This window comes from Rhagoletis pomonella, unplaced genomic scaffold (assembly GCF_013731165.1).
Source record: "Rhagoletis pomonella isolate Grant_MI unplaced genomic scaffold, Rhpom_1.0 Rhpom_scaffold_00006, whole genome shotgun sequence".
Taxonomy (NCBI): Eukaryota; Metazoa; Arthropoda; class Insecta; order Diptera; family Tephritidae; genus Rhagoletis; species Rhagoletis pomonella.
Genome location: NW_023458560.1, coordinates 69,378,242 through 69,390,474, shown reverse-complemented (window position 1 = coordinate 69,390,474; position 12,233 = coordinate 69,378,242). Strand labels below are relative to the sequence as shown.

General features: G+C 35.2%; 1 protein-coding gene across 1 annotated transcript in view; it reads left to right on the top strand.

Moving 5' to 3' along the window:
* The first annotated feature begins 2,550 nt into the window (after positions 1–2,550).
* Positions 2,551–12,233, top strand: part of LOC118742071 (protein spaetzle 3-like) — a 28,204-nt gene continuing 18,521 nt past the window's right edge. The window contains exons 1-3 of the mRNA XM_036474039.1: positions 2,551–2,584; positions 2,814–2,947; positions 6,387–6,490. Of these exons, the coding sequence (XP_036329932.1) occupies positions 2,551–2,584; positions 2,814–2,947; positions 6,387–6,490 (272 nt within the window). The remainder of the gene's footprint in view (positions 2,585–2,813; positions 2,948–6,386; positions 6,491–12,233) is intronic.

Sequence of the window (12,233 nt, the reverse complement as noted above, 5' to 3'; positions counted from 1 at the left end):
AACTTTCCATACATTTTCATTGCAAACTTTTAAGAAGTGTCCTTTTAAGCTGTCCTCCTAAAAAAAAAACGCAAGTCATAACACCACTTGGAAACAAAAATTAGGTCAAAAATTAATTTTGCAAGCTTAAGTTGCTGATGCCAGCGACTATTTCGAAATTTCTCAACACAAAATTCCCCGCCATGTCCACGAAAATTGCAACGTACTTGACCATCAAACCTCCGCACTGGTCATATGCAAAATCGCGGCAATGTCAAATATTCAGCACTGCAATTGCAATTCCCAATGCACTGAGTTAGTTTGCATTTTGGGTTTTTTTTTGTTTTTTTTTTGTTGGTGGTGGGGAAATCCATGTCTCGCTGCAACACTTTGCCACGACGACTGCACTTGCTACATAATTTAATCGAGGCAAAGCGTAAAATTGCAGTAAATTGATTGACATTTATAAATATGGAACAGAAAAATGTCAGCAGAGGACAAACCCGAGGCGCTTGCGGCTGCAATGCGCCAAACCAACAAATCAGCCAGTCAACACAGTGAGCGAGGGCATACGCAGGCGCACGAAGCCAAGTGGCAGTGCGGCGGCGGCGGCGGCAACAGCAGCAAAATATGTACAGATGTGCATGCAACTCAGCGGCAAAAAAGCAACAGGTAGTGCAACCATAATAAAAACAACAACAACAACAACAGCAACACTAAATGACAGTAGCAATGTCAGTTGTGTGTAGGAATTTTTCAAAGCTGTCAATTAAAATGCGACAATGTTGCTCTGCAACATGGCGATGACGATGACGATGTTGTGTTTGTTGTTGTTGTTGCTTTTATTATTGTTGATGACTGCGATTGCTGTGATTGCCACTGTGCGTGGAATGTTTGTTAAGTAGCAGCACCAGCAGCAGCACCGGCAGCAATTAAAGCGTAGAATCGAAAGAAAAACAACAAAAACAACAGCAGCAGTACGCAGCGCGATTGCAAAACGACTTCCAGGCAGATTACTATTTTTACTGGCGTTGATGATGTTGTTCAGATTGATGATAGCTGGAAGTTCAACGTAGGTGAGTTTTGTGCCAAACAGGTTGTGTCTGTCGAACTCTTGGGATTATTATGCGCTCACTTAGATTGCTCGTTGGCGGTGGTTGGCTGTTAGCGCGTTAGGCGATTTGTGGGCGCTGTGTGTAACACAGTGTCAGTGTGACAAACCACCATTGGCAAAAGTGTAAAAAATATGAATAAGGAAAAAAAATTAGAAACGCATTACAACTTTGTATATTTGCTGGTGTTACAATTTAAAAAAATATTAATTTAACAACAAAACTGGAGTAGAATCTTTTGTACATACACAATAAATTAATAGTGTAATGAATAGCCTTTTGACCCTAAATAGTAAAAATAAGTTTCCACAAATATATATCGTTACCTCAATTCACAAAGATCCTAAACAACACTTTTTCCGAAACTGCGTTTTTCACAGATTTTGGTAGGATATATATTTAAGTACATCTTCACTAAAAAATTTTCGAGTGTTACTACCAAAAACAACCTTATGTGTATTTGATTTTCTTTTTATAATAGGCGTATTCACGAAATTGAGCAAGTGGGCTGGCACTGTGGCAAAAGAGCGAGATTAGCTCAAGCAACAACTGTGTCAATTTGGTGAATACCTATAAAGTTTTCTGCTGCTCCAGTAAAATAGAAAATTCCTTAGTAAGGGCCTTTATGAATTAAGGTAATGATATAAGGCACGAAAAATTAAATTTTTTCCATAAAATCCACTAAAAATTTTTAATAAATTTTAAAATATTTAGGTGCATAATTTACCAGAAAACCAATTGCAAAAACCATTTGAGCATTTGAAAAAGCTGAAATATGAGAAAATTTGGATATTTGGTCTTAAGCTTCATGAAGTTTTGACTTTTAATATTTTAAATTAAGAATTATATGTACATAAATTTGGAGCTGAAATTTGCCGAAATTTCACGTAAATTGCGAAGCACCGAAAAAATGGCAATAACTTCGCAATTTACTCGAATTTGATTTAAACGGTCCTCAGATTGGGATTTGGTCTTCGGTTTAAAAAAAAAAGAAAAAAAAAAGTCTAAACATAAAACACGAAGACACCTGAAAGTTCTCAAAGTTCCCAAAACACCGAAAAAAATTCAAAAAGCTTCCGAAATATATCGAAAAGTGCAAAATTATCTCTAAAAACAAAACGAGAAGAGTCTCGGAAAGTGCCAAAAAACCTTAAAAAGAGGCAAAATTTCCCAAAAGTTCTCAAAAAAGTACCGAAAAATAAAAAACAAGGCTTCCGAAAAGTTCTTTAAAATCTCAACAGCTTCTGAAAATTCGCAAAAAGTACCAGAAAACCTCTAAAAATAAAACACAACGAATCACGTAAAGTTCCGAATATATCCGAAAAATCCCAAAAAATGTCCAAAAGCTCCAGAAAAATCCCAAAAGAAAAACACAGTAATATATATATTTCTCATTTTTGAAATTATGCGCTAAAAATGTACACAGAGCTTTTATAAACCGAGTAATCATATGTAAAAAATGACACTTGAGTTCAAGGAAAATCGCAGTGGCGGTACGTTAAAAAAATTACAGAGAATATTGAGCTTTCATTTAATTTCATGTATTTTATAATAAATTAAATTGTAGAAATGTCGCACAAATGATTTTTATGTGAATTTATATTTTACCGCGTTTATCAGCAGTTAATGCGGTTATGTGAATACCGCTACTATATTTTATTTTCATTTATGTATTTGTTTTAAATCTGAAACTTAATATTAAATTTTTCCTTTTGTTTTCAGATGCCAATAAAAAGTCATCAATGCCCACCGTGACGCCAATACAAGGCCCAATATTCCTGAAAAATGGAACAGTGCCGGTGGTACCGCTATTCTCGTATCCTACATTAAACAATGGCTCCTTCGTACAAATACCGGTAAGTCAGATTAAAATTATCAATACTAATGCACTTGTCGTAAATGGTTATGGTTGCCTAATTTTAATTTTACAAACTCTGCAAAAATCAGAAAAAGTTAAAAAGTGCCCCAGTTCCCTTTGTTGATAGCCTGTCTGTAACCTTTGATATTTATAAAGTTACACTATACATTTCATATCCCTCTTCATCTAGAGTCTTGGGTCTGTGAATACCATTTGGAGCTCCTTTTCATTGTCCATGCTATGCCACTATGTCTCGGTACTCAAATACGGAAAATAAGATTTATGAATTTTGGAAGGTAAAAACAATCTCACAGCAGCTTTAAAAGTTGGTTTTTTAATAGTGAGAGATGGGTGTATTCGCCTACTAGCCCATGATTTTGTTCTGATAGCCTTAGTTATGTCAACGCTACCAAATCGTTGGAGTTTGCCGTGCTTAGCCTGCGTGCACTTTGTTTTCATATGATACAATGGATTCTGAAATAATTTCCTCCAACCGATTTGCCATTTTTGGTCTGATGTGGAGTTTCTGCCCACTGGCTTTCGGCAGGATAACTATCAGAATTTTAACTTCTTGGATTCGACAATCAGCCAGAAAACGAAGGATGAGTGTGTATGTAGTACATTAGGGTGGTCCTTAAACGTAGGGAGAAAATTTTTACATCAGATTTCATAAGCCTCAACCCCTACGTCGATGCTACTATAGTCGAATATATCACATATAAATTTTGGTTCCGATTGAAGGAGGTTAAGACGTGTCGCACAGGGGTCAAAGTTCAGATCACCCTATGACGACGTCTTAACCGACTTCAATCGGGACTAAAACTTACATGTGATATCCTCGACTTCAGTAGTAGTAAATGAAAAACCAATTAAAAATCTTTTTAGTTCTTAGGAGCATCGGACCTTTATTTATATGTTATATCAATCCCAGTAGTAATACCGAAAAAAATCATTCATTTGATTTTTTAAGGACCACCCTAATGTGCATGCATGCCTAAGTGCATATCGATTTCGATGCGGGGAAAGCCTCAAAAGGCGGAAAACTTGAAATGAATTGTTAAAATTTGGATGAAATGTTTTATGAATTTCAGAGCTACGACCTTTTTTATGTGATATTTTTCTTCAATTTCGGTCACGGAGCATTTGACACATGGTCTATGATTTATTATTGTCTTTTGATTTATTATTGTCTTTTGGATATATGTACGCATGTACATAAAGATGCACCACTGTCCATATACAAAATCGGCATGGTTTTACAAAAGGAATTATAAAACTCATTATATTTGAAAACTTTCGGATGATATTAAAATTTAAGTGACCGACTTTAAAAAAACTCCAAAAAGGTTTTTTTTTATAAAAAAAGAATTTTTGAAAACATCACCTGAAGTGATAGAGAAGTTTACGATTAAAAGGGTCTGCATAAAAATTTTGAAAAATTTTATTACGAAATCAAAATAATGAGATTTCTATAGCACTTCTACGAAAAGTTTTTTTTTTTCCATATAAAATACATGGAAAACTTTGGGCGTTTTGAGCGACTTCTAAATATATTTTGATTTCAAAATAAAAAAATAGGGCTATATTTTTTCGGTATATAACCATCTTAGGGGAGGAGAGCATAAAAATTCCGACTTTACTTTTTCACATGCATTTTTGGACCACCCTAGTGCACATATATTAACCAAACAATTGATTGATTGAAAAAAATATTACGGGATTCAGTTGTACAAAATTTGGACCACTCTAATATACATACATACATACCTTTGTTTTTTTTTTTCAGTTACCGTATTAATGACATACACTCAACATTCAATTTATATTGGCTATAGACACAGTAGTAAATCTACATAATTTGACACATTTGAAGGCTAGCAATATTTGCGCATTTTTTTCTTTGTTTTATGATTTGCTTTGTTTGTAAGATTCATTTAAAAATTTGTTGTTGTGATTATGTTTGGTGGCTTTGTATTTTTATGACGTGTTAAAAGCATAGTGGCTTTGAATTTTACGAGCGACATAAGAAAATGGAGCAAAGATGGATTAAATAGCTATAAACTTTGTCTTTATTCACACTAGAAATAATTTTGTTTTTATGTCTCTTTTCGTAAAATCTAAATAAACATGAACTTGTTTCCCTCACCGGCTGCGCTGAGTTTATGCCATACCTGCGTGTCAGGTTAGAAGTAATTTATTTAAATAAAACTTAACATATCTCAGCCAAACCAATGGGAGATTTTCAAATTGTTTTCTTTCTTTTAACCCCCTTAAAAAATTATTTTCAAACCGAAAGTTCCTTAAAGCTCTTATCCCTGACACGCATATTGTGATACATATTTCAATTGTTTAATTTCCTTAATCCAAGTTAAATTTGGACCTTTTTCAACTGCCGGCAACGTTGATCAAAATTTGATTGATGCCCGTATTGTAATAATTCATTTTAATAATTAAATAGTTTGAATTGCATTTAATTTTAAATAGATGGCAACGCTTTCAAACTCTAAATGTTCAAAGAAAAGATTTCTTATAATTTTTTTCGTTTGACAATCAAATTTTAATACATATTTGATTTAACTTATGTGTATAAATAAATTCTATTCGACTTTTCAAGCAGGTGGCAACACTCTTCAAAATATTTTCAAGAAGGTTGTTCTTGAAACTCTTTCATTTGACGCCCATAATTCTGTACATATTTCAATTACCTATTTTCCCTAACTCAACTTCAGTTTGGCTTTTTAAATAGCTGGCAACCCTCCTAAATGTCGTTTAGAATTTGTAACTTTTCAAAATTATTTCGATTGATAGCCAAAAAGTATTAATTCATTTAACTTACTAAGTTCTTTTAACTTAATATTTTAAACAGGTGGCAACCCTCTCGAAAAATGTTTTGAATCTGTGAATCTGCAACCTTCTTTAACCTATATCGTCTGACACCCACGGTTTGATACAAATGTATTTCAATTACCTAAGTCCCTTAATTCAAGTTGAATATAATTTTATAGACAGGTGGCAACCCTCCTACATGTAGTTTAGTAATGAAGCCTTTTCAAAACCATTTCGATTAATACCGATATTGTAGTTTTTCATTCAACTTCATTGAGTTCGGTTTTCAACAGGCGGCAGCTCTTTTCTAGTTCTAACGAAGATATAAACCTCTCCTCACCGAGACACGTAGGCTCTTCCCTATTCCTATTGTAGAAAGATAATATTTGATATATCATTTACCCTTTTGGGTTTAAAATTAGTGAAGTTTCCCATTTTCAATAAAATAGTCAATTTGTACTAGGCAGATGTTTGCCATTGGCGATTATTTTTCTTTCACCGACTGTCATTTAAGTTAATGAACAATAAAAAAAAATGATCATAAAACACTGTCTACATGCGATTAACATGTAAATGTTAACATTAAATACATAATAGTTGATATGCAATAGTCGCAGCACGCACTGCTTGATTCGCTGGCTATCGAGACGCATCGCACCGCACCGCACCGCTCCGCAAGGGATCTAAAGGAAACTGCATTGAATGCAAATTGCAAGTAAAGACTAATCAATATGCATTGAGCGGTAGTGCGAAAAACGAGTTGTAAAATTCGCAAAAATTGTAATAAATTTGTTAAATAAATTAAATTATTGCAAGCTATAAAATGTGGTCGGAATAAAATGGATGCGAAATTTTACGACACAGATTGCAGTAAAATACAATATTTAGTCAGCAGGACGCCTTAATTTAAGTGTTTCTTTCATTTTTATGACCTGTTTTATGGCGCGTATAATCGTGGAAAGTTTAACATTTCGTTCACAGTTGTTGTGAAAAAAAGCGATACATAGCACAATTACCACTGCCATGGCAACCTTCACTGATTGGACTCTTCCACCAAATGCTTACCCGAAGCGTGGTGAGATCGTAAATTGGGGTGTTGTCCTTCGGAAGAACCACTCCAAGGGATGAGATCCCCTTTCCGCTCTTTTGGGTAATAGCAATGAAACAACTGCTGCAGAGCAAGGTGATGGATGGCCACAAGGTATGCGGACGATGTTGCAGTAAGAGCAAAGATCTTATACAATCAAAATACTGTAGTTTAGAGGTACAGAAAAAGTAGACGATTTATTTAGAAGCGATTATTGACAGAAATCCCCAAAGAATGCAAAACATATATCATTAGGATTCTCTTAGACGTTAGAAAATTTTAGTCATACAGGAGGCCGTAGAGAGTCTCACTAAAACAGCTACAGATAGGAAACAAGTATTCATCGTCTTTGACAGTCAGGCACCTATGAAAGTTTTAGACTCACGTATAGGCAATGCAAAGTCTTTTACTGAATGCTACAGCACACTGGGATATTTAGGGTAATTGTGTAAAGCTGTCTAATTGAAGACGAACGGTACGACAACCCACAAACATACTTCCAGGAAAGGACACTGTAAATATACCCATGATGACCTTTGATCAGTTAAAGGTCAAAAACGATCGAACAAGTGATGTAGGTCTGGCTTTCTAAGCATGCACCTCCTCATTTATTCTGCTCAGGTATGAGTTGAACCTGCTGCAGTAACTAGAGCGCAGTTGGGCTATTGTGGTCCGAGTCTCCCGAGGCAGACGATTGTGTGGCCGGAACGGCATTCACAGGTCGAGAGTCTACATAACTCGAGACTGCCTCTCTGTGAGTGCCGTTCACGGCCTGTCGGTAAGCTGTCGGGTCCAGAGGTTATTTGATGAACCTCTGGACTTCGTCCGTCAGTTCGTAGAGATGCCTCCTGACGTGCCTTGGCGAGGGCTCTTCTGTCTATTTGGGTGACCACGTCTGTGGCTCCCATCTACTTAGAAACTGCTTGCAGAGCTTTGTGTTATGCTCCTTAATAGGGAGCATATGGGCCTCGTCGTGCAGGTGTTGCTGCGGCAACATCAAAAGGCATCCTGTCGCTGTCCTGAGTGCCGTGTTTTGGCATGTCTGCAGCTCCATCCCCCGGCGACCACACAGCCGCTGCATAGTTCATAACCGGCCGGCCAATTGCCTTGTACGTTGCCAACAACATTTCTTTTTCTTTACCCCAGAAATTGCCGGCTAGCAACTTGAGGGAAAAAAGTTTTTTTCAGTGTTTTCTTGGCTTGCTGCAATGGGTCAAAGGCTTAAAAACTTTAGAAATATGTAGATGAGCTGACACGTCTTAGGACAGGCCGGATAAATGGAAAAAGAACTCCTGGATTATTCACCACCACATATGTCGTCAAACGCTTGAGAAACGCCCTATTTCAGAGTTTGATTGAATAAAGCCCATCTCAGTAAATGGTTAAAAAGTGGAAGGTGTTTTCGAAACGACAGTAGCGATAGGGTGATTTTCCACTCCGTCTTCAAAAGAGGTTCAACTCGAAATTTGGCATTTTTGAAATTATGCGCTAAATATGTACGCAGAGCTTTTATTTACCTTTCAGCAAAAGCTGGAGCAAATTTTGTTATAATTTGTCAAAAAAAAGAGTTATAGCTAACTGAAGTTATGATGAACAATAAATCCAACGGGTTCTCATAAATCCAACTCAAAAAGGTGCGCACTCATAAATCACGCGACAAAGCGCCAACAAGTGTTAGAATATAATTAAAAATGGGAATCAGTAAATTAAACAATCGTTTGTCTTTGAGAGGGACTAAATACCAAAAGCAAAAGCTAAGCGCCAAAGCATCCATCAAAACACAGTCTACCTTGCGACGACGACACGCGCACCAAAATAACAAACTCAAAAAAAAAAAAAAAAACAACGTGCTGCGCATGCCTACTCGGGAAAAAAGTCTTAAAAATACATACATACATACATAGTATATGTATACATATGTTTATTTGATTACGTGACGACAATCATTTTAAGAATAAAAATAAAATATTTAAAAGCAAAAAAAAAACGAAGGTCAATAGCCAGATCACAATGTGGACATATTCGCAAATTCGCAACGACCACACTCAGTAAGTCATCAAGTTGGACATCTATTTTTTTTTTGTTTTTGGTAATTTTACTTTATTTTTTGCTGGCACGGCGTTAAGCTCTGTTTTCGTTTTCAATTCACATTTCTTTAATTATTAACTTCGCTTTTATGGTGTTCTTTTTTCTAAGAATTCTTCTTTGCTGCTATTGCGACACAGCCGTAAATATTCCCCTTCTCCCTTCTTTGGTATTTCTCAATTTATTTTAAATTTTTGCAAATTATTTACTGACATGAATGAGAAAAAAGAGAACCGACGTTGTTGTTGGCATTAAATTTTACTGGCCTTCGTAATTAGTTTATCAGAACGTAGAATCAACTTCCGCAAACGGCTGGACTGGAGGCTCGTTGTGTTTCGAGCGTGGATCAAGAATATTCAGCCAAATTTTGACTTGCGTAATTCTGAAATGTATATGATTTTTTCCTGACGTATACTGGCTACCAAAATAATCGAAATCTGCAGATTTACGCATCCACTTTCACCAAAAAGCCAAACTAGCTTTCAACTGTAATTTGTGTAGTTTGAAAGCAATTTTCTAATTTCAAAGCATATTTTATTTTCTGAATCAGAGACATAACTATTATAAGAGAAAAGAATAAAAGTCAATCAATAATCATTATATTAAGATAAATATTTTTCGAGTCCTCTATAATTATTATTCAAGGACTTATATTATAAAAGTCCTTTCATAATAATTATCAGAGAGATAAATATTTTTAAGTCTTCAAAGACTTTTATTTTAAGATTTATATTATAAAAGTCTTTTGATAATAAATTATCATTGAGATAAATATTTTTAAGTCTTCGAAGACATTTATTTTAAGACTTATATTATAAAAGTCTTTTCATATTAATTATGAGCGCGAACAAACTTTTTAAGTCTTAAAAGACGGGACTTGTTCAGGAGCATTTCAGGATTAGTTGGGGATCAGTTCGGAGCTAGGTGCGGACAAGTTCGGGACTAGTTGGGTGGCATTTTGGGACCAGTTGGGGCTTGGTTTGGGACCCGTTCGGGACTATATATAAACTTTTTTCGCACTCATAATTATTATCAAAAGACTTTTATAATATAAGTCTCAAAATAAAAGTCTTTGAAGACTTAAAAATGTCTATCTCAATGATAATTATTATGACAACACTTTTATAATATAAGTCTCTAAATAAAAGTTGTGATTTATTGAAATTAAAAGTCTTTGAAGACTTAAAATATATTTATCTCGCTGATAATTATTATGAAAAGGCTTCTATTAAATAAGTCTTAAAATAATATTTATCGATGACTTTAAAAAATTTCTCACACATAATTATTACCAAAAGACTTTTATAATTCGTACGAAAATTCTAAATTGTACACGAATACAGAGATTGACGTAAATATGGAAACGTTGCGCTTATACTAAAAACACTTATTTATATATGTATATAAAGCAACACTCTGAAGCTTCTCAGTTTCCCCTATCCTATTTGCCGATAAATCAAATCACAACTCTGCTTTAAGTTTATGCTTTAGTTTTTAGCAGTTCGATACTAATTGGATTAGTTTAACCAAAAGTTCATAACCGATGTAAGCCACATTGTTGAACACCTTCTACAATATACATATGTGTGGATATGTATACCCTTTCAATCAGCATCAGCAACACTATTCATACACATATATATGTAAACAAAGCATAAAAACTAGTAATTCGTTGTGCTTTGTTATCATCATAAATTAATTTGATTTTAACGCTTCTAAATAGTACAAAGGTAGGCCTTAGTTCACTAATTCAAGGTTTTGTGTGTGTTCGCCTTTTTATGGTTGTTGTTGTTTCTTTGACGTGACTCATTTGACACTATTAGCAACAATAAGTTAATTGTTGCTTAAACAGCAAATTCCACTAAATTTAAACGAATTAGCCTTTGGCGTTGGTTAGGTGGCAGGGTGTGGTTTGAAGCACTGAGAACAATTAAAGTTAAGTTGTGGTGGAAATGTGGATTGGTAATTGGGTTAGCAGCGCTTACAAAGGTTAATTGTAAAGGTAGAATTTAAAGTTACAAGCTTGTTGTGGTCCTATTCGTTTGCCAATAGGTTTAAGTTAAATTGCCTAGAAAATTTAACTTACAAATGAGTTTTTTTTTTTTTAATGGAAGACTACCTAACAAGCTATTAAATGACTTTACCTTTAGTCAAGCTTAGAATTTAGAGTGATTGATTTTCCTAAGGTATTTCAAGCTATAATTGCGCGTCTCCGCATACATATGCATGTATGTATATATGTAGGTATGTGAATTAGACCGGGTCATTTGTCGCACAAAAAAAAAATTGTAGTAACCTCCACTAATTGAAAAGTCCTTCTCCTTCTTATTTGGTACTTGAAACATTTGTCGCTTTCGGCCTAGATCAGGGCAGCCAACTCGCAGGGCATTCCCCGATTTTCTGGGGCAGCGGGCGTGAGGGGGGCAGCGGGCGTGAGAGGGGCAGCTGCCAACTTGTTTAGCCTGCTATTATTGAATCAAGATCATAAATGACGCCAATTACGACGTCTCCTTACGAAGTTGTGTCAGATGTCCAACCCGAAGCAGACAAAAGCTAACAAGTCTTTCTGAACTTGATCCTCTTTTCCTGTAAAGTCATCATTCATCCGTTCAATATGTCGCCGTGTTGCAACGGTTTAAGCTATTCAATCGTTTTAAGAAGTATTCCCTCCATATCTCAAGGGTACTCTGGGCGCCTTTTACCCGATTTCCACTTTCGTATTTGCAGTAATTATCGGATTTGTTAATTTTTGATTAATCACCGAAAAGTTTTAACATTACCAAGTTATACCAAAAGTGCGAAAATGCCAACGATGAAGGTCACTAACAGGTTTCAGATTTCTAACAATGGCTCCAAGGGCAGCTCTGGTGGATTTGAATCAAAAAAGAATCAGGGTGCTAATTAACAGCGTTAGAAGACATTTGGCTAAATCAAAAAAAAAAACAGAATAACAGAATAACAGGTCGAAAAGCGCTTGACCCGCACACATTGTAATGATACCGACGACTGGATATGATATAAAGACTAAGACCCAGAAAATTTAAGGAGTGTGTGCAAAGCATAGAATGAGGGAAATCACATTCCTATTATAGACTTATCATCACAGCGCCGGAAAAGCAATTAAAATGAATATCCGGGTTTGTAAATGAAGATAAAACTTAAAGGAAAGAAAATAAAAGCTTATCTTAGCTTTAAGAAGAAAACCAGTCGTATTATGAAATTTTAGTAAAGTAAAGACAAGTAAAAATTGCTACATATTTAGCTATAGCAGATATTCTACTGTTCT